Source organism: Adiantum capillus-veneris, chromosome 27, assembly GCF_014529385.1.
Source record: "Adiantum capillus-veneris isolate H3 chromosome 27, ASM1452938v2, whole genome shotgun sequence".
Taxonomy (NCBI): Eukaryota; Viridiplantae; Streptophyta; class Polypodiopsida; order Polypodiales; family Pteridaceae; genus Adiantum; species Adiantum capillus-veneris.
This window is the reverse complement of record NC_140957.1, coordinates 79,797,354-79,818,951: the sequence shown is the minus strand read 5'-3', so window position 1 is coordinate 79,818,951 and position 21,598 is coordinate 79,797,354. Positions and strand designations below refer to the sequence as shown.

General features: G+C 41.9%; 1 protein-coding gene across 3 annotated transcripts; it reads right to left on the bottom strand.

Annotated features, from left to right (window-relative positions):
- Positions 1–637: 637 nt before the first annotated feature.
- On the bottom strand, positions 638–8,220 carry LOC147422265 (putative calcium-transporting ATPase 11, plasma membrane-type). 3 transcript variants are annotated; one of them, XM_086503696.1, is made up of 8 exons: positions 8,076–8,220; positions 7,706–7,844; positions 6,750–6,813; positions 4,742–6,618; positions 3,746–3,901; positions 3,220–3,391; positions 2,268–2,566; positions 638–1,439 (listed from the first exon to the last, which is right to left on the bottom strand). In XM_086503696.1, the coding sequence occupies exons 2-8, from the start codon at positions 7,832–7,834 to the stop codon at positions 1,083–1,085; spliced, it is 3,054 nt and encodes a 1,017-aa protein (XP_086359822.1). In that variant the 5' UTR covers positions 7,835–7,844; positions 8,076–8,220; the 3' UTR covers positions 638–1,082. The 3 variants fall into 3 exon arrangements, with proteins under 3 accessions (XP_086359822.1, XP_086359821.1, XP_086359823.1); XM_086503695.1 differs by lacking the exon at positions 8,076–8,220 and having other exon boundaries at positions 7,706–8,041; XM_086503697.1 differs by lacking the exons at positions 7,706–7,844; positions 8,076–8,220 and having other exon boundaries at positions 4,742–6,348; positions 6,438–6,618.
- Positions 8,221–21,598: the final 13,378 nt, after the last annotated feature.

Genomic DNA, 21,598 nt, shown 5'->3' with positions numbered 1-21,598 from the left:
CAATGCCCGTCTTTCGAAAGACAGGCATTAAAACTAATCTACTAAGCCGATTCCAGACTCTCCTCATTATGATCGGAGAAGGAAAAATGCTCCATTCGAGAGGTGATATCTATAAAGACTTCAAATTTACAACTATATTTGGAAAACTTGAGATGGATTAAGTTCCTTCCTATCCAAATTTGAGAGAGTAATTTGGATGAGCTCATCATACCTACCATTGTGGCAACCAATGTCACAAGAAGATTTAGAATTTTTCTCGTGGAGGAAAACAAAGTCTTTTTCAATGTTTTTCATACAATGTATAACATCATGAGCTTCTGCTCGAGAGGCGCGCATACCTAGCTAGGTACGATTGGGTGCAGGGGACCACCGGGCCGGCAGTCCCGGTTGGGGCAGTCCCCTACCCCAATGGTACCTAGCTAGGTATGCGGTGCCTCCCTCACAAAAGCTCATGATGTTGAGGTAAGTCACAATGTGGGAATTATTGTGAGAATTTGTCCAAAACTTCTTGTGTCGGTCCCTGAGAGCTCAGTAGTGTGCAATAGCGTGCAACATTTTATGTTATGTTATGCCGACATTATTTTTAAGAGCATATAAAAGAAGTTGTACCATGGAGAGTGATTTCGGAGAGACCAGATTGTCATATTAGAACACGACATTCCATTCTTTATCAGGTTGATCTTTTCAAATCTTGTACAATGTAGTTCCCACTAGGATGTAATTATACAATGTGAATTTGGCATTTTTCATGTTTTAACTATACTCATAATCCAATCTTTTGTGTCATCTTTTCTACAAACATCTTGCTTAAGTAAGAAAGCATCAATAGACTACATTTCTCCAAAGGGATGTATTATTTCATATCACTCTTTGCTTTGCAAGAGTATAAAATGGGTAATGCTTGGTTGTGTGAAGAAGTAAAGGTAGAATTTCGGGATCGAGGTACTGTGAGATATGCTCTAGAAAAGCACCTCCATGTGGTATTAAAGCACCTCCATGTAGTAGAAAAGCACCTCCTTGATGCATGTGCTCTAGAAAAGCACCTCCATGTAGTAGAAAGATGAAAACACCCAAAATTGCAACTAAGCATGTAGGATTTTTTGAGATGTTGGGCTTGTTGGCAAGCTTTGATACTGGTCGTGCAAATCGGCTTGTGGTCGCATCAAGCCAACATAGAGAAACTCTATAAGAGGCTTGGAAGGGACAGGAATGAGCTTTACCACCATTGCAACAAAGAGACTGCAGAAGCCTAGCCCAACGCTGACGGCCCAATGCTTTAGACTAAGGGGAACCGTGCTTGCGAATGTGCCCAAAAACTGTACTATTAGCACTTGGAAGCCGACCGAGAAAAGTATCACCATCAGAAACAAGCTGTTTGTCAAAAGGCTGCTGAACACATTGACCTTGTCCATCTCCCTTGAGTTGATTTCATTGAACACCTGTTGACAGAACATTCAATAGAGAGATCAAGAGATGGAGAAAGAGAGCTCTCTTCTGTGTCGAAAAAAGATAGGGTGCATGAGATTTATTTAGGTGCACATGCATTCGTGCGTGCATATGCGAGTGCACGCACACGACATTACTAAAAAAAAAAGTGAGCGCACACCACATGGGTATGCGCATGTAAGTGTGCATGTGCATGCTGCCAGTGCTCATCTTTTCGTATGGAAAGGTGCCATGAGTGCCATTACCACTTTTCAGAAGTTGTTAGCTTCAAATAGCCTCGTCAATTTAAAACTATGATGTGAAAGTTTTACAATATCCCTCAAATTTCAAACAATACCCTTTTTGTTTCAAATATTTTGACAAAATGCCCTTCAATTTCTCCAAAATTTCCTTTGTCATAAATCTCTAAAGGACAATAGTTTTTGCAAATTTGTTGCAGAGATTGGTTCCCCCTTACAATAACAGATGATAAACTAGTATCCTACATGTATTGGGGGCTCCCAATACCATCTAGAAGGCCACTATTTGTAAGCTTTCTCGGTGAAAACTTTTGTATAGAATGCCACTGTTTGTGAGCTCATAGGTTAAAAAAACTTTGGCTTAGACACTTACATCTTTATTATGAAAAAGAACAAACTATGCAAAAATCAGGGCAATCTAACCAAAACTGGTATGAGGGTATTTCGGAAATATTTGAAATTAGAGGGGTTTTTTTGCAGTTTTCCCTTAAAAGTTATCTCTGCTTTACACATTTAACCAAATTGTGAGCCAAACCAAATAGCATTTCATTATGTAGAAAAGAAACACGTCGCTGAGCTCACCTGACAAAAAACAAAAGTGTTGAAGATCACTGTGTTCAAGATTTCATCAGCAGAGTCGTCTGAAATCTTAAGTATTGTTTTGCCTTTGAATTGCAAGACCCACACAATAATGAGTTGATAAAGTGCCTGGCTAAATATGTTCCTCCACATCACATTTGTGATGAAGCTTCCTTGGCGGCCTACAGGTGGCCTCTCCATCAACGCGTCGTAAGGCGCTTCAGTCGCAAGTGCCAACGCTCCCAATGTATCCATGATTAGGTTTATCCATAGAAGCTGGACTGCAGTAAGAGGGGCGTCACCTGTAAAATGAAATCGCAATCTCAAAGAAAATGCCTTAACGATAGCCTTGCTTAATCATGGCTTTATTATGATGGATGAAGACTCACTATAGCAGCATGGTCTCTTTACAATGCATCTCATATTACGAATGTGCAAGCCATGCGAAATAACTGTATCCTTTGGACAAAGACGAAGCACATTCCCTATCAAAGTCAATACTTTCATTGCATTTGAGTCACCGACATTGCAGTTGGGAAACTGAAAGTTGGGTTCACATTTGGAATGCCTCCCCCCGCCTAGTGGGAGTCCTCCTAGATGACCATATGCCACCAAGATAGCGATGATGGATAACAAGTCAGAAAGTAGGGAGATTGAAAGACTGACGCATACATGTTATAATGATGGATAACAAGTCAAAAAGCCTATTTGGTCCAGTAATAAAAACCCGCAGGTAATTCATTACATTATTTACTGAGGAATCCATGCCTTTAAAAAATGATTCTAGGTGTGGATGGATTGAGAGCACATGCCAAAGCTCCAAGCGTCTTGCACACATCAAAGACCTACGTGCAGGATGCTCTAGTCACTACGGACGACTTATGAAAAAATTGACAGTGGTCCCCAATGAATAGTCTGTCAAAGCTGACAAGAAATGCCTATAAGATTGGCATACCTGTGACACAAGCAGAAACAAAATTGATTGTCAGTGCTACGATATTCACAGTGAGCTGAAATTGCACAAACTTCTGGACGTTGGTATATACGGAGCGGCCCCATTTCACAACATTGATGACACTCGAAAAATTGTCATCCAAAACAATAACGTCTGCAGTAGATTTAGCAACCTGAATGGAAAAATAGCAAAATAGTGGTTCAGGTCATGAGTAAGCATATGTCACTTCTCAGGAGGTTCAATATATGTAAAACTTCCATATCACGTGCACACAAGGCCTGATACCCTTTCATGAACAAAAGACACCCATTTGCAATTGGGCTGTGTATGTCCCCTTTGATTGTTAACCTTCTGTACGTTAGAAACTAAGAAATGTATAAAAAATGGGGCTAAATAACCCCTTCTGTTGAACTCACATGCTATGTTTACATATTTGGGAGTGAACCCCCTTCATGTCGCTTTTGAAGTTAGATGAACATATATATAGGACTTTACAAGAGCCATTAAAGCACAACTTCTTACTTACCTCCGTGCCAGATATACCCATAGCAAGTCCAATATCTGCTGCATGTAGGGCTGGTGCATCGTTAGTACCATCTCCGGTGACTGCAACAACCTCTTTCCGGTCTTTCAGGTGTTGCACCAACATGAACTTATCATTCGGAGATGATCTTGCTATCACCTGAGAATTTCCAACCAAATAGCTAATTAAGTTCCATATTAGCAAACCTTGCACCATCAAAGAACATTAGAAAATCAATACAATAAACAAGCTTGCATGGGGACCCAAAACCTAAAAAATGCCACAAACATATTGGACAGCAATAAGATCATGACCACGGCCACAGAAGCCAGCCATTTTCAGGCCCTCCATTTTTTAAACTACTTTCCTTCTAGCTCAACACCAATGCACATACTAGTGTTATGCATGCTTGAGCCCCATCTTCAGAGACATTTCACGGTGATCAGAAATATACACTTATACTCCATTGCTTAATTATAAGAAACATTTCAAACTGCATGAAACAAATCATTTCCTCAGTATCTGAAATGATTTTTGTTGACCCCTTCTATTTCCACAGAGTGTCCCTTGACAGAACCTCGTTATTGGTATATACTGAAACCTTACGTCAAATTTTTCGAGTTTTGATGAAACATTACAGAAGTTTCCCTAGATAAGTTGTTTCATAACTGTTAAAGCTAATAACTATAGAGCTCAATTTCCTAAGGTAATCTTGAGATCTAGTAATCAAGGGTAATCATTGCTTTTGCCACTACTTTTGTGAATGAATTTGCATACAAGCATTGGTATACCCTGATAAATCAAGAAACTACAATAGAGATACTGGAGTTTCGATGGCCTCATTCACAGCATAAACTACTATAGTGCTTTCAATTCAAAGTTACTCTTTAATGGTTGCTACTTGCCTTTAGCGTGCAGATTTATCTTACTAAACAAAGTCCTTCCCGTATGGAAAAACTATCTAGCACAAGGCTGAATGCCCAAAAGATACTGACATGCCTGAATCCTGGAAAGCTTCTCCATTCGCTCTGCAGCGCTCCATTGGCGAAAAAGAGGACCCTCAATTGCCAGTCCATCAGTTAGGATGTGACACTCACGAGCGATGGCTTTTGCAGTCTCTAAATTATCACCTGTCACCATGCACACTTTGATGCCAGCCTTTATGCAAAGATCTACAGCGTCCTTAGCCCCCGGACGCACAGGATCTTTGATTCCAACAATTGCGACAAGAGTGAGTCCTATGTCAGGACAAACTTCTTCACCCTCTGGAAGACCTTCATGGTCCACATAGGCCAAGCATAGCGTGCGTAAAGCTTCTTTTGCATATGCTTGAATCACTTCCTCTAGCTTCTGTTTGTCTGGAAAATCCAAAGGTTTAGACTCCCCGTACTCATCCATCACATGACTGCATGCCCGTAACACTATCTCTGCCGCCCCTTTGCAAAAGGATCTGTATTTGCCATCTTTCCTCCTCACCAACACAGACATCTTCTTCTCAAAAGAGCTGAATGGTGCAACTTTGACCAACTCGCAAGCGGACCTCACTTCCGAATAATGACCCCCCAAAGCTAATCCCAGATTTAGTAACGCCGCCTCGGTCGGTGAGCCATGCACGTCATGCTGATCACCGAGCTCAACAATATCACCACTCGTATTTAGGAACATGCTCTCAATGAGTAGCATCTGGGCTACTCCATGTAGGCTTTTGTGAAGGTTCTCTACATAATTGTTGTGTCCCGCAGTGTATGTCTTGACTACTACCATTTGATTTGTTGTTAGCGTGCCCGTTTTGTCACTGCATATATATGTAGCAGATCCCATTGTCTCACATGCTGCTAAGTTTCGAACAAGCGCTTTGTCGTCCATCATTTGCTTCATGGCATATGCAAGGCTTAATGTGACCGCAAGGGGAAGCCCTTCAGGAACCGCAACCACCAGTATTGTTACGGCTATTGCAAAATAGTCCACAATATCCATGAGGTACAGCATATTCCAATGCTCAAACCCCTCTGCGAACCTTGCAACCAGGAACCTTGTGATAAGTACAATGAAAGTTAGAATTGCAAATAGAAGACCAATTTTGCCTACAGTGGTTGCGACTCCATTGAGACGAACTTGCAATGGTGTCTCATTGTCGCCCCCTTCACTGAGCTTTGACATGAGCTTTCCCCATTCGGTTCTCATGCCAACTGAGGTAACAAGCATCCTTCCCGACCCACTCTTAATCATGGTGCCTGCAAAGAGAGAGGGCTTTTCAGAACTGGGAAGCACCGGTTCAATTTCGCCAGTTAAACTAGACTGGTCAACTGTGAGTGAATAGCCTGACACAAAGAGACCATCGGCAGGTACTTGATCCCCTGTCGAAAGATGCACAACATCTCCCACAACAAGATCAAAGATAGAAATTTTCATTCTAATACCATCCCGAACCACTTCCACGCTTATCTTCTTCTTTTCATTTTCAAGGAGCTGAAACTGCAATGATTGCCTGTAGTCACTTGTTGCTGTGACGAATACAACGAGCGCGACACTTACAAGGATTCCCACACCATCATACCATCCTTGTGATAAACCCTCAGTAGGTATACCTACTGCCAGAGCTATGACTGCACACACAGTTAGTATAACAAGTGTCAGGTCCTGGCATGCATCCCAAATGTAAAGAAGGTAGCCTCTTGAAGGCCTCTCATCATACTTGTTGTGACCAAACTCTTTAATCCTTTCTTGCAAATCATCCTCTGTCCCAGTGATTCCACATTCAAGGGAGTGGACATCAAGCTTTTTTGCAATTCCTTCAATGCTATTTAGCCTTTTCAACAGCTCAGAATTCTCCTGTATAGCTTCCAATTGCTTTGTAGTTATCGCAAATCTTTTTCCTGGAAAAACCCAACATATAAGAAAAAGATGAGATGTTTGGGACCTGGGTACAAGAACAAACAGCAGAGAGATTGCAAGTGTTTTTTTGTGAATTGTACAAAAGCTCTACGATATCACGGTTTTGATCCACCTATGAAAAATAGAGCTGCTTGGGTTGCTAGCACGACAATCTTGAAATCTCTCATATCCATTGCCTGCATCCAAACATAAACTTTCACTAAGCCTCAGTGGAGTTTTATCAAACTATCATTATAGACTTGTCATATGTAATAACTATTCAAGAACGGAAAAACGAAAAGCAAGGTCACATTAGCATCCTTTTGAAGAGCTTTGCCAAGGAAAATGGATCATTTAATTCATGGTGGGTGTGTGTGTGTGTGTGTGTGTGCGCATGTTTACTGAAAGAAGCAAGAGTTGAACATTATATATAACCGACGAATAATTTCCAGAATAGTCATGATGCAAGAAACTCTTAGGATTATGTAATAGATAGGATGCTGAGAAAAAACTCTTGAAACCTAGGGGAAAGCTCATCAGCGGGTAGCAGCAGTTTCTACAATGTGCATCAAGAAAAATCAGTCAAGCAGCAACAAGAAAAACCTCATCGATATAATGTCAAAACAGAGGCAGGACATCAGATATCAACATGCATGCACCCAGCGCATGTAGGCTCACAAGTAATGTCTCTCCCTTTGCCTAGCTTAAAACTCAAAAGAGCCTCAGATAGACAGCCCTCCCCTTAAACAAGTAAAAGGAGAAAAAAAAAACACCTCCCTCTTTCTCAATCCTAAAGTCGAATTCGAGTCATGAGCTTGCAAACTGCCTGCCATTCCATGTGGATTTACATGCAGCATTGATGCTCTCTCTCTCAGAATGAGAGCTCCAGACAATTGAAGATAGAAAAAACACCGAAAGAAAAAGATTTAGAAACATCCAAAACAGAACTCTCTTTCAAAGAAAAAAAAGACCCTGCCCAGACTCAATGACTATTGCAAATATCATCCTTGAATTTCTAAAAGATAATAAAATGTTGCTCCATGACAAAATGCTCTACAAAAACATCAAGGATTTTCTGAGGGCGCTGACCTCTCTCCGTTTCTCGACATTGGCGGTGTGGCGAAACCTGCGAACTGGGTTGAGGGAGAAGATACCCTTCCTCCATCCCGTTAAGTCTTCCAAGGAGGGCTCTTTGTGGGGAAACCCGAATGAAGTCATTTCTCCCTACCTGTTAAAGAAGTCTCTCTCTCTCTCTCTCTCTCTCTCTCTCTCTCTCTCTCTGCACACACTCGTATCCATGCATACATAATTTACACAGTCACAAACTAGCTGCACTAGCACATACGCATTCTGGCATCTCTCTCTCTCTCTCTCTCTCTCTCTCTCTCTCTGCACACACACGTATCCATGCATACATAATTTACACAGTCACAAACTAGCTGCACTCTCAATAGCTAACCTGAGAGTCGCCTCTTCACGCATGCTGGTGTAGAGCACTATAAAATACGAACTTTTAACTCCAAGCGCGACAAGACGCAGGAAAAAAGCTAATGGAAAAAAAAGAGCATTGAATCCGTAGCTGGCAGCAAAGGTTGGTAATTACAATTACAATGCTAGGGGGTATAGGATTTATTCGAAGGAGATAGAGAGAGGGAGAGGAAGAGAGAGAGAGACTCAGAGAGTACATATAAAAAGGTGAGATATAAACAGTTAACGATATTGTAATTTTTACTTCATTAGCGTAGTGGGAAAAATCTCAAATCTGGAAGCACGTTCATCCACGTGGCTGATTCACAAGCTTTTTTAAAGGGAAAATTACCAAAATACCCCTCTAACTTGTTGAAATTCCCAAAATACCCCTCAAATTTCAAAAATTCCCAAAACACCCTCAATATTTTGTCACAAATTCCCAAAATGCCCTTCAATTTTTCCAAAATTCCCAAAGTATCCTTGGTCGTGACATTAAATTTCTTGAAAGACGAATTTTTTTGTATCTTTTCATGAGAAGACCGATTGTCTATCAATACAAGATGCTAAAACTAGACTTTGGGTATGTTACGTAGGCTGTGACGATAAATTTCTTCATTATTTTTAGACATAATTGCCCTTTTTCCGAGGTAATTTGTGACAAATTACATGCTAAGCACTCAAAAATGGATCTTAATTGTAAAAAAAGAATAAAGATTAGAAAACCTTGAATAGTCCAACCAAAATAGATGCAAGGGTATTTTGGTAATTTTTGAAATTTGAAGGGTATTTTGGGAATTTCCACAAATTAGAGGGGTTTTTTGGTAATTTTTCCTTTTTTTAACGCAGGAAAAAAAAAGCTCTCCCGGAATAACGTTGCCCTCGTGCAGCCTCCGATCAACCTCCCGCCCCCGCTCCTGCACACCTTAGTCCTCCACCTTTTTGCACGCAGTGTGCCCCGGGGGCTGACCGACACCAAGCACGCTAGGCAGAAAGAAGCCATGCGCGCATTTGTTTTGTCTGCCCATCTGGTTGGTTCTCATGGCCTTTGCTGGTGCAGATTGGAGCCCTGGTGCCGCGCTTCCCGTCCAAGATGTCATCTCTCTCTCTCTCTCTCTCTCTCTCTCTCTCTCTCTCTCTCTCTCTCTCTCTCTCTCTCTCTCTCTCTCTCTCTCTCTCTCTCTCTCTCTCTCTCTCTCTCTCTCTCTCTCTCTCTCTCTCTCTCTCTCTACAAAGGCAATTTCACGAGATAGCCCAGGACAATTTGGAAAAAGACTTTGTGCTTGGAACTGCTTTGGTCGACATGCCTGTCGCGTTTGGCGCGGTCGCGAAAGCACGACACATTCTTGGCGAGCTTCCTCCAGGATTGGGATGGGATGCGGTCTGTTGGTATGCACTTATTGTTGCAGGACATGTGCCAAATGGGGTGTATATTCATGGGAGAGCCTATGAAATCACCTATGCATGCATCTTGAAGGCATGTGGCACAAGATGCTGATATGGACACAAAAAGATGTTATGCTGATATGGACACAAAAATCAATTATGTTGTTTGTCAGAGTCTGTTGGAAAAAGTTGTCATGCTTGGCACTATCTTGGTTGATATGTATGTCAAATTTTTTGCGCTTGAGAAAGATGTTGTGCTTGGCATTGTCTTGGTCGATATGTATGCCAAATGTGGTGCACTTCAAAAATCACAAAAAGTGCTTGAGGAGCTTCTTGTCTGGAATGTCGCCTCTCGGAATGCACTGATTGGGGATGTGCACAACAATAGTAGTGTGGACTCTTGGAATGTAGTGATTTCAGAATGCTCTAGATTGTTCTCAGCAGATGCAATCACCTACGCATGCATCTTGAAGGCATGTGGCTCTACGCACAACAAGAGCAGGGCTAGAAAGATTTCGTGCTTGGCACTACCTTGGTCGATATGTATGCCCAATGTGATGCGCTTGAGAAAGCACAAAAAACTACTTCAGGAGCTTCCTGTCTGAAATGTCGCCTCTTGGAATGCATTGAATGTGGGATGTGCATAACAAGAGCAGAGCCATAAAGCTGTAGGTTGTTTTCAACGGATGCAAATGCTTGGAATGCACTGGTCCTGGGATACGCACTACAATAGCAGGGCGAGAAAGCTTGCTGTTGAGAGTGTGGACTCTTGGAATGCATTGATCGCAAGATTTTCCCAATAGGGACAATGGCAAAAGGATCTAGTCTATTTTCAGCAGATGTGAAGCGAGGGACTCTCTCGAGATGCAATCACCTATGTAGGCATCTTGAAGGCATGCGGCTCTGTCGCGCTTTATTAATTGTTGCAGGCAGAATCCAGATGGGAAGTGAAGGCCTCTCTCTAGATGCAGTCACCTATGCAGGCATAGATGCAATCACCTATCCAAGCATCACATGTCACAAGCTTTTTTAATTGCACGTCGATCGCAAGCGTTGACGAATTTCAAAACTATCATGCTCCCTGTTAGATGTTATGTTCGGAATCTCATGGTCGATATGTATGCTAACTGTGGTGCGGATGAGAAAGCACAAAAAGTGCTTGAGGAGATTCTTGTCTCGAATGTCTCCTCTTGGAATTGTCTTGGAATGTCCTTCTCAGTTGCAATTGTCCAATGTTCTATTCAGAATGTCAGTAGATGTGAAGCAAGGGCCTCTCTCCAGACATGCACAGGGAGCAGGGCCGGAGTGTGGCTCTTGGAATGTACTGATTGCAGCAGCAGGGTAGAAAGCACGTTGTTGAGAGTGTGGACTCTTGGAATGCACTAATCGCAAGATTTTCCCAATAGGGACAAGGGCAAAAAGCTGTATTCTGTTTTCAGCAGATGCGAAGCGAGGGCCTCTCTCCAGATGCAATCACCTACGTAGGCATCTTGAAGGCATGTGGATCTGTCGCGCCTTTTTAATTGTCGCGGGTAGAATCCAGATGGGAAGTGAAGGCCTCTCTCTAGATGCAATCACCTATCCAAGCATCACATGTCACAAGCTTTTTTAATTGCACGTCGATCACAAGCATTGACGAATTCCAAAACTATCATGCTCCCTGTTAGGTGTTATGTTCGAAATGTCATGGTCGATATGTATGCTAACTGTGGTGCGCATGAGAAAGCACAAAAAAGTGCTTGAGGAGCTTCCTGTCTCGAATGTCTCCTCTTGGAATCATCTTGGAATGTCCCTCTCAGTTGCAATTGTCCGGTGTTCTATTTGGAATGTCAGTAGATGTGAAGCGAGGGCCTCTCTCCGGATGCAATCACCTACGCATGCATCTTGAAGGCGTGTGGCTCTATGCAAGAAAAGTGCTTGGCATTGTCTTGGTTGCCTCTAGGCAAGATGTTGATATAGGCACAAAAACTCAGAAGTATATTATGAGTCAGAGGCTCTTGAAGAAAGTTGTCGTGCTTGGCAGCATTGTCTTGGTCGATATGTATGTCAAATGTGGTACACTTGAGAAAGCACAAAAAGTGCTTGAGGAGCTTCAGTCCAGAATGTTGTCTCTTGGAATGCACCGATTCTGGGATACGCACTGATGTTCGAAGCAGCGCTAGAAAGCCCTAGGCTGTTTCTAGCGGATGCAAAGCCAGCGCTCCCTATATCCTCATGCAAAGATCACTTGGAACAGCGTCTCTTGGAATGCATTGGTCGTGGGATATGTACAACAGGAGCAAGGCTGAAAAGCTCTAGGATGTTTTCAGCTAATGCAAGACAATTGTATTTCTCCAAATTCAGTCACCTATACTTTCATCTTGAAGGCATGTGGCTCTACGCAAGTGCTTGAGGAGCGTCTTGTCTGGAGTGTGGACTCTTGGAATGCACTGATTGCAAGATTTGTCCCACGGGGGCAGGGCCAAAACACTCTAGTTTGTTTTCAGCAGATGCGAAGCGAGGGCCTCTCTCCAGATGCAATCACCTATGCATGCATCTTGAAGGCATGTGGCTCTACACAAGATGCTGATATGGGCACAAAAATTCACAATTGTGTTGTTAGTGAGAGGCTGTTGAAAAAAGATGTCGTGCTTCGCAATGTCTTGTATGCCAAATGTGGTGCACTTGAGAAAGCACAAAAAGTGCTTGAGGAGCTTCCTGTCCAGAATGTTTTCTCTTGGAATGCACTGATTGTAGGATGTGAGCAAGAAGAGTAGCGCCAAAAAGCTCTAGGTTTTTTTCAGCGGATGCAAAGCATTGGAATGCATTGGTTGTAGGATACGCACAATAGGAGTAGGGCTAGAAAGCTCTACGCTGTTTTCAGCTTCCTGTTGGGAGTGTGGACTCTTGGAATGCATTGATTGCGGGATTCGCGACAGGAGAAAGCTCTAGTCTATTTTCAGCGGATGCAAAGCATTGGAATGCATTGATTGCAAGATTTTCCCCACAAGAGAAGGCTCTAGTCTGTTTTCAGCAGATGCAATCACCTATACATGCATCTTGAAGGCATGTGGCTCTATGCGAGATATTGGTATGGGCACAAAAATTCACAATTATATTGTTAGTCAGAGGCAGCTGAAAAGAAAAAATATGCCATACTTGGCAATGCCGTGGTCGATATATATGCCAAATGTGATGCACTTGAGAAAGCACAAAAAGCTCTTGAGGAGCTTTTCGTCCGAAAACTCGCCTCTTGGAATTCATTGACTGCGCGATGTGCCAAACATTAGAGGAACAAGCAAGCTCTAGAATATTTTGAGGTGATGCAAAGCGAGCGCAACTCTTTACAAGAAACGAGCACATCTCTCTAGCTGCAATCACCTAGGCTTGCATCTTGAAGGCGTGCCGCAATTTGGAAGATGCAAAGATGGACAAAAGTCATGGGCTGTTTTGAACAGATGCAAAGCGAGGCCACCTCTCCACTCGGTGAGCACTGCCTTGGTCAATATATATGCCAGATGGAGTACGCTTGAGAAAGCACAAGAAGTGCTTATGGATCTTCCTGTCCGGAATGTTGTCCCTTGGAATGCACCAAAACGTGGGATGTGCGCAATAAGAGCAGGGCCACAAAGATGTAGGCTATTTTTAGCAAATGCAAAGCAATCTTTCTCTATATCCTCGTGTAAGGATCACTTCAGATAAGGTGTCTCAAGGTAATAGGATCTGTGGAAAACAAAGCACAAGCTCTCTCTCTCTCTCTCTCTCTCTCTCTCTCTCTCTCTCTCTCTCTCTCTCTCTCTCTCTCTCTCTCTCTCTCTCTCTAATTTTCTCCTCTAGGTTCTTGTTTTCTCTCACCCTCGGACTCACTTCAATTCAATACAAATCCGGCTAACAAAGCACTCTAGTTTTAATTTATTAACTCATGAAACCTATGAAACACCTAAGGTCTACATTAACATTGAAATTGGCGACAATTTCTTCAATGTTTTGAAATAGCTATCGAAAGGCACGTTGTCTACTGACAATATGGTGTGAGCGTGCTTGTGTGTATGTGTTGATACATATTATATTCTTTAGTTTACGTTTTGTATCACCATTATGACCTTTGTTTGGCCTTCTAGGTAGAAACTTTGTACTGCATTTCGAGCAATATATCACTCTCCCCTTCCTAAAGGACGCATGCCTTTGGGTGCTTCGAGTTGATATGAGTTGCATCCTTATGTTTACTTGGTTGGCCTAAGGCCTTTTTATCAAATGAGGATACAAGAAGCTCCCCGTAATCACATCAAAAGCATTCATCACAAGAGAAGTGCATCGGTTCCATTGCACATTGTAGACACAAAGTTAGTAAAATACAAGGCAGGGTGTGATTTGATGCAACCGATTAGAAAAGCTACATGCATTGATTTTTATTGTCACTCAATGCACCTTCATATACAACATGTCAATGCTCCATGCTTTTCGCCTCCCACAGGGAAACAATGAGTAGGTAGATTTAGAGTGCTTGTCCCTCGGTTTGAAGGTTTGTCCCTAGTTGAACGCCAACATCAGTTGTTCTGATAAAGTTTTAACAGATCAGGTCGTCATCAACCTCTCCTAAAAGAGTGAAAAGCAAAGCACGTTTACCGAAAGCCTCAAAGAGAATGGTGTTGAGCTTCCTAAGCACTTCATCAAAGATATTCTGCAAAAGGAGCTTGAGCATGAGGCGAAATTGAAAGAAGAGAAACAACACAGAAGTCACAAAGGGCTTTCTAGGATTATCACCCATGGAGGAGGATGAAAATGGCTCTTCTAGGTGACTAGTAAAGAGAATAATTCATGTGAGGGATAAAATGGTAAGCATTTGTGTCATTGTAGCTCTTGAAGTGAACCATTTGGATTCCTTACGATCGTCGGGAGATATTTTTTGGCGAGCAGTTTTTGGTGAGTGCTTCTTTGGAATCTGGCAGAGCAGATTCCAAAAAGATTCTTTCTCCCTTCTTTTCTCAACTTTGTTCTCTCTCTCTCTCTCTCTCTCTCTCTCTCTCTCTCTCTCTCTCTCTCTCTCTCTCAGATTTTTTCCCTTGGTAAACACATCTCGATCCCACATTGTCGTCACCATCAGTTTTGCTCCTTTTTTCTCTCCCTTGAACCTCTCTCTCTCTATCTATCTCCCTCTGCCTCTTCTCCCTTACCCCACCCATCGGTTCTCTCTCTCTCTCTCTCTCTCTCTCTCTCTCTCTCTCTCTCTCTCTCTCTCTCTCTCTCTCTCTCTCTCTCTAATCCCCCTCCTATCTCCTTCTTCTCCATACCCCCTTTTCTTTGTTTCTCTTGCACCTCCATCCCCCTCTTTCTCTCCTTCTCTTCTCCTCCTCCTCCTCCTCCTCCTCCTCTCTCTCTCTCTCTCTCTCTCTCTCTCTCTCTCTCTCTCTCTCTCTCTCTCTCTCTCTCTCTCTCTCTGTGTGTGTGTGTGTGTGTGTGTGTCCAAGTGGCATGGCCACGTGGACTACCACTATCGGCCACCCGTAGTCCACGTGGCCCAGAAATAAATAAATTAAAAAAAATTAAAAATACATTTTTCTTTTTTCTTTTTTAATACAATTTTTTATCTTTTTGGCCACGTGGACTATGGGTGGAGAGAGAGAGGGGGGGCGATGGGAGAGAGAAGGGTGGAGGTGGAGGGAGGAGAGAGAGAAAGGGGGGAATGGATGGAGAGAGAGAGAGAGAGAGAGAGAGAGAGAGAGAGAGAGAGAGAGAGAGAGAGAGAGAGAGAGAGAGAGAGAGAGAACGGGGGGTGCAGGTGCAAGAGAAAGAGAGAAAAGGGGGGATGGAGGGGGGGGGGGAGAGAGAGAGAGAGAGAGAGAGAGAGAGAGAGAGAGAGAGAGAGAGAGAGAGAGAGAGGTGGAGGGGTTTGTAGAGAGGGGAGAGAGAGAAAATGGAGTATACATGTCCTTGTGTGTGTGTGTGTGTGTGTGTGTGTGTGTGTGTGTGTGTGTGTGTGAGAGAGAGAGAGAGAGAGAGAGAGAGAGAGAGAGAGAGAGGGGAGACTTTGCAAGAGATAGAGGGAGAGAGAGACCTTTATTGCTCAAGGATCACAACTATTGATCGATGGAGAAGAAGAAGCTTGGGTCTTGGGTGGTACCTCGCCAAAAAATTACGTCCCACTTGTCATAGGTGACACAATTTGCTTTGGCCAAAAGAGGAGAAAATTGCAAGGAAAGTAGCCAAGGACCATGCTTGACTCCATCCCAAAGCATGTTGAATTGTCCTTGGGAACCTACCCTGCCACAAACAAGAGTGTGACATGTCGCGCAGGAACATCATGATGTACAACTCTGCGTATGACATGTCGGAGTGGAAGAAGGTTACATTTAATAAGGTAGCCACATTTAGCCAACAGTCAAAGCTATCAATATAAGAGCAAAAAGAAAGTCTTCCCATTTACAAGTCGAAAAATGATTTGGTGAGAGCATACCATAAGAACGGGAGCAAACTGATGACAAGAATGCCTACAAAACGATAGATAAAACTACACAAAACTTTGTCTCAACAAGTTGTAAACGTTTGTCATTTGCATCCAAATCTCCATGTTTATGTGTTTTCTTGGACCACACAACTATACTACATGGCAGTGCATGGCTTTCATATCTTATATTTTGGGGAGACATAGTGCTGACTCTCCACCATACTTCTATGTAGCACTTTTGTATGATGTGCACTATATATGGTTCGAAGTTTGTCATTTTTTCATTGCATAACAAAAAGCTTAACTACTCACTTGGTTTTCTTATAGCTTGAGAAAACAGTGTTCTCTACCTTGCATACTCAAATGCGATGCCTACTCAATGACCAAGTTAGTACTCCAAGTTAATTTGTGCATTTCTCGACACTACAATTTAGTATGTAAACAAACTACTTATGACTCACAATAACACATCAATACTAAACGATATCAACAAAGTTTTTTGGCAAGGACAACCTAGCAAGACTAGTTTCGTTTACCAAGGGAGTTTGTAATGTTGATGGCATTGAAGAGCTATCGTGAAACATAGTTTGTAACTTTTGTTCTCAATTAGATCAAATTGCTTACAGTTTGTTTTCTTCATTGGTAGAGTTAAGAACTAAAGAAATTAGATCAAAATCCTATCTAAATATGTGTGTTAGGTCACTTTTAGTGAGTTTACATATTTATAAGCATTTAAGCCATTTATCTGGGATCATGGGGTTTTGCAGTAGGTAGGGAAAATTTGGGATTTGCCTATATATGCAACCCCTCCCCTTGTACTTTTGGCATGTGTTGAGCAGTGCACAAAGATCCAATGTTTGGGCACTCTCTCTCTCTCTCTCTCTCTCTCTCTCGCTAGCATTTTAATGTTGCTAGCTTTTTGTTTGTGCACCATTCTCTGTCTAGTGTTTTATCTCACCTCCATCAATCTCTCTCTCTGGAATTTTCTCCCTCAACGACCCCTCTTCCTACAGCTAGCACTCCCTTATCCTTGATGTGTGCACACCCTCTTAGTGTGGCATTGCGTGCGGTGAACTCCCGTGCCCATTCGGTGGATGGTACGTGCTAAGAACTTGACAACAAGAAGATCCATCACGATAGATCCAGGATTTGTTGGCTTCCTGGTACAAAGAGGAGGTTTTCTCGTAGTTGTAGACAAGTTTATCACCCAATTCACCCTTTTTTGTTGCACCTTTGACATGGTATCAGAGCCACGTCATGCTCTTAAATCAGATCGGTGATTTGTGTGGTGCTGTTTTTTCACGACAAAAAGTTGCTGTTTTTCCTCCATTTTTCACTCTTTTGGGGCACTATAGTGGGTAGATGTGCAGATTTTCTCTTCTACCTCGACCTAGCCTTATTACATGCCTAAGTTCTCCAACACAATGGAGACGAGTGGTGACTCTGAAACAAGTTTAGCATGTGATGGCGAAGTACATCATGAAGATGAGACCAACGGTGGTGAACCCATCGTCAACGAGGAGTGGGTAGATTGGTCCCAATTCTACTCCGATGTAGGCGATTAGCCAATCAAGATACCTAACCTTCCTAATTTTTCCTCGGCTTGAAAATTCAATGGAGATAACTATGCCATTTGGAAAGCTACCATGAAGACGGTCTTTGACTCTTACGAGCTTGGAGGTTTTGTCTCGAGAAACTTTCAAAAGCTAAAGGACCCTGTAGGTTCAAATTTATGGGATCCTGTCAATGCTCGAATCCGGTCTTCAACATCCTCAATAGTACACCATCAATTATTAGCCACATACAACTGATGAAAGATGCAAAATTGAATTGGGATTGGCTTTCTTCACTCTATGATCGAGTTTCTCCAATGAAGCAGATAGCCCATGAGGTGCAGTTGAGGACCTTGGATGTGAAACTCTCTTCCATGCGGGATCACATCAACAAGATGTAGGAGCTTCAACAAGAGATACTTCATATGGGAAAGCTTATTAGTTCAGAGGACATGGCCATCCAGCTTTTGGCCCAATTATCTCCTTGGTACACCAAATTTTACTCTTCATTGATTACGAGTGGCCAGTTGAATACTATCTCTTGGGACAAGATATTTACAGTGTTATTGGACCAAGAGAAGAGGTTCAATACGGGGAAGAAGTCGGCTCCAAAGCCTTGACCAATTCTTCCAGTAACAAGAAGGACAAAGGTAAGAAGACAAGCAACAACTAAAGATAATAAGAGAGATGCCAAACGAGAAGCCTTGAAGGCGGAATGGCATTGCGACAGTTGCAGTGAGAAGTGACATTATTGGAGGAAGTGTCCAAAGTGAGTTGGATATGCTTCAACTCCTTCAGCAATAGTGGTGCAGCCACTAGCCTTTGTTCATTTGGAGATTCTCTCCTCACAAGACTCTCTAGGGACACCGGAGGTTGCATCGACTTTTGTGGGTCAAGACGATCCTGATTAGATTTCAAGGTTTTGAAGCCTATTTTGGTAATTAGCCTGATGTCTCCCACTTTTGGATTTTGGGAGCGATGCATACGTCCATGTACCAAAGGAGCAAAGGGAAAAGTTTGACCCCAAGTCCCAAAGAATGATTTTTATCGGCTACGACTCTCTTTTCGAGGGATGTCAACTTTATGATCTAGAGAAGAAGGATGGTGTCCTCAACCATAATGTTGTCTTCAACGAGATTTTACCTTCAGAGGGGGCTTCTACTCCCAAGTCTTCCATGATGACCCCTGATTTGTCGATACTTATAGACGTGGTAATTTCAGCAACTTTGTTTTGTTGAGGTAGATGGGACTTTATTACATGCGAGCTATGCTTTGATGTCTACAACGATAAAGGATAGAGACCCTCTTACAATTGAGGAGGAGCTTTCACAACCGAAGTGGAAGTTGGCCATGTAGAAAGAACTTGATTCCATCAATAAGAACAACACTTTGTAGTTGGTTCTGCAGCAAGTGGAAAATATTTGGTGTCAAATGGGTTTACAGGGCCGAGTACAAATCTGATGGTGGCAAGACTAGTAGCTAAAGGATTTTCTCAGAAACCTAGTGTGGACTATGACAAGACCTTTGCATCGACTGCAAAGGATGGCGACCATTCGTATAGATTTTACCCTTGCTACCTTTTTGGGTGGCCGGTTTTTTAGATGGATGATGTTGCAGCTTTTCTCAATGGTGTTTTAGAGGAGGAGGTGTATGTGGAGCAACCTGCAGGGTTCAAGGATCCAGACTTCGCGACATGGTTTGTAGGTTGATAAAGGCTCTCCATGGCCTAAATAAATCCCATCCAACATGGTACCATAAGATTCACTCTTTCGTCCTACCACACTCCTTTTGATGATCTTCTGCAGACCCACATTTATACATTCACCGTGAGAGATGATTAGTGACACTTGTTATCCTCTATGTGGACGATCTTGTGACTACAAGTAGCCATGTTGAGCACATCCGCAATACTATGTAGACCTTGGATTTGGAGTTTGAGATGACGGATTTTGGCTTGCTTCATCATTTTCTTAGATCCAAGATATGGCAGACAGAGGGGGCATATTTCTCTCCTAGGAGCACTATATCCAAGAATTGTTGGAAGCATTTGGTATCGATCAAATAAATATCGATTGAAATTGTTCCTATATAAAAACAAATTTCATGCATTCAAACAAAAGCTTTTTGAATGATAGAATTAGCACGTTCACTCTCCTTCCACTCTTCACTCTCTCCCTGTGTGTGTGTGTGTGTGATCACACACACACACACACACACACACACACACACACACACACACAGCTTGCCAGAAAACCATCTTGTTGTGTTCAAACACCCCTTACTCTCTTTCATAGAGTGTTGAGTGCATTGTTGCAATCTATAGGTGATTTTCTACACCTTTACAATGAAAAATATTTAATAACTTTTTTAATAAAAATTGTGTGTGCTTATATGCATATTCAATATGCCCAATTGCATTTCCTAAGTCTTACAAATGGCTTGTAACTTGTATGTTTATTGTAGACTGGATAAAAAACTATCATGCAAGGTTATGATCCACCTAACAATGTTTCTTGCCCGCTCATGGGATTCACTTATACATATGGTGGGACATCACTTACATGCGACCATATAGGAAAACCCCCCATCTTCTCTAAAAACAACCAAAATGGAGCCTTGTATAAACTTGGATGAACTAAATTTGATGTAGCCCATCAAATGATGAGACTAAATGATCCTAGCATGCATGCATCATTAACCTTGCACTCACTTGAGTGTCTAAGATATATTTGCTCAAGCCTATATCCCTCCTGGGATGGTACTCCTCACATCGTAATAGTCATAACATTTCTCTTGTATAGAGTGATTTCTTTTCTACTACATATAATCCATCCATAGAGAATGTGTCCCTCAATTGAGAAGTTGTCATATAAGGAGCATATAAGTTAGAGTCAACCTTCCTAAGGTGCTCAACCTTAACAAGTACATTCCCCAATGATCTCTACAATCCCAACTTCTAGAATTCCCATCATAATGCTTGGAGAGGTTGATATGGAAGAAGGACCAAAACTATTGACCATCTCACATAGTAATTTTTTTGCCACGATGTGTCTTGTCCAAGGGAACTCTCATACTATTTATGTGTGGAATATGTTCTTGTTAAGCCATCTCAACACAAGAAAACGTGAAATCATGTGTAGATGGACTAAAAAGATTGTCTCTACAATGAGAAGGATCCTTCATCCTTCTCAAATCTACACTCATAATTATAGGGCTCATCATTTCCATTTTATCTTTAAGGAGATACTACATTGACATACAAATGTGTTTTTTGTATTTCCAAAATATTGTTGCATTGTATTGTCTTGTATAATAGTGCAATTATACACCGTGTAAAAAAAGAATCACTACCCTTGGAACTTATTGTGTGGAAACCATAAAATAGCATTCACACTAACCAACTAACATGCTAATTCAGCAAATAAGGAAGTTAATACTAGCCTAGAGCATTGAAGCTATGTGACACCTACCACTACATTTGATGGTCTCAAGAGATGCATAGTGTGTGCATTGCAAACTTGACCACTACCACTCAATGACCTACACAACTTAGAACTCTATGAATTCCGTTTCCTATTTATGCAAGATATTCATAAGTCCAAACTCTCAGTGCTCTCTCACCTAATGCAACCTGAAGTGATGTAGCTACTCCATGAGTGACCAAGGAGACAATATGTGTGGTAGAATGGATCATCAAGCATGCTTTCTACTCTACATCTGATTTTACGCTCAACTTAGAGCACAAATGATGATTCAAAGAGTACAACAAAAAGATTAAGAATTCAAATAAACACAACTTCAACTACAATGCACAAAGAAGAAGTAAGAGGATATGGAATTTATTGATCTCCTCGGTGTACACAAAGCTCTCAAGCTTATGATGTGATTAGCTCTCAAACTTTGGAACCCTCAAAATGACTCAAGAAGAGATATTTAACATAGTGACCTTATAGAGCTAGAGTTCTCATTTGATTGACCAAAACTGATTAAATATAGTCCCCACACTTAGTTTAGGGCGCGTCACTAATGTATAGGAAAATTCCCCAACCTTCTTGATTTTTTTCAAAGACTATCTTCTCCAAATTGAGGTTACATGTTTGTAATTACATGGGCTCTCAATAACTAGGGGTAAAATATGTACAACCCCATAGT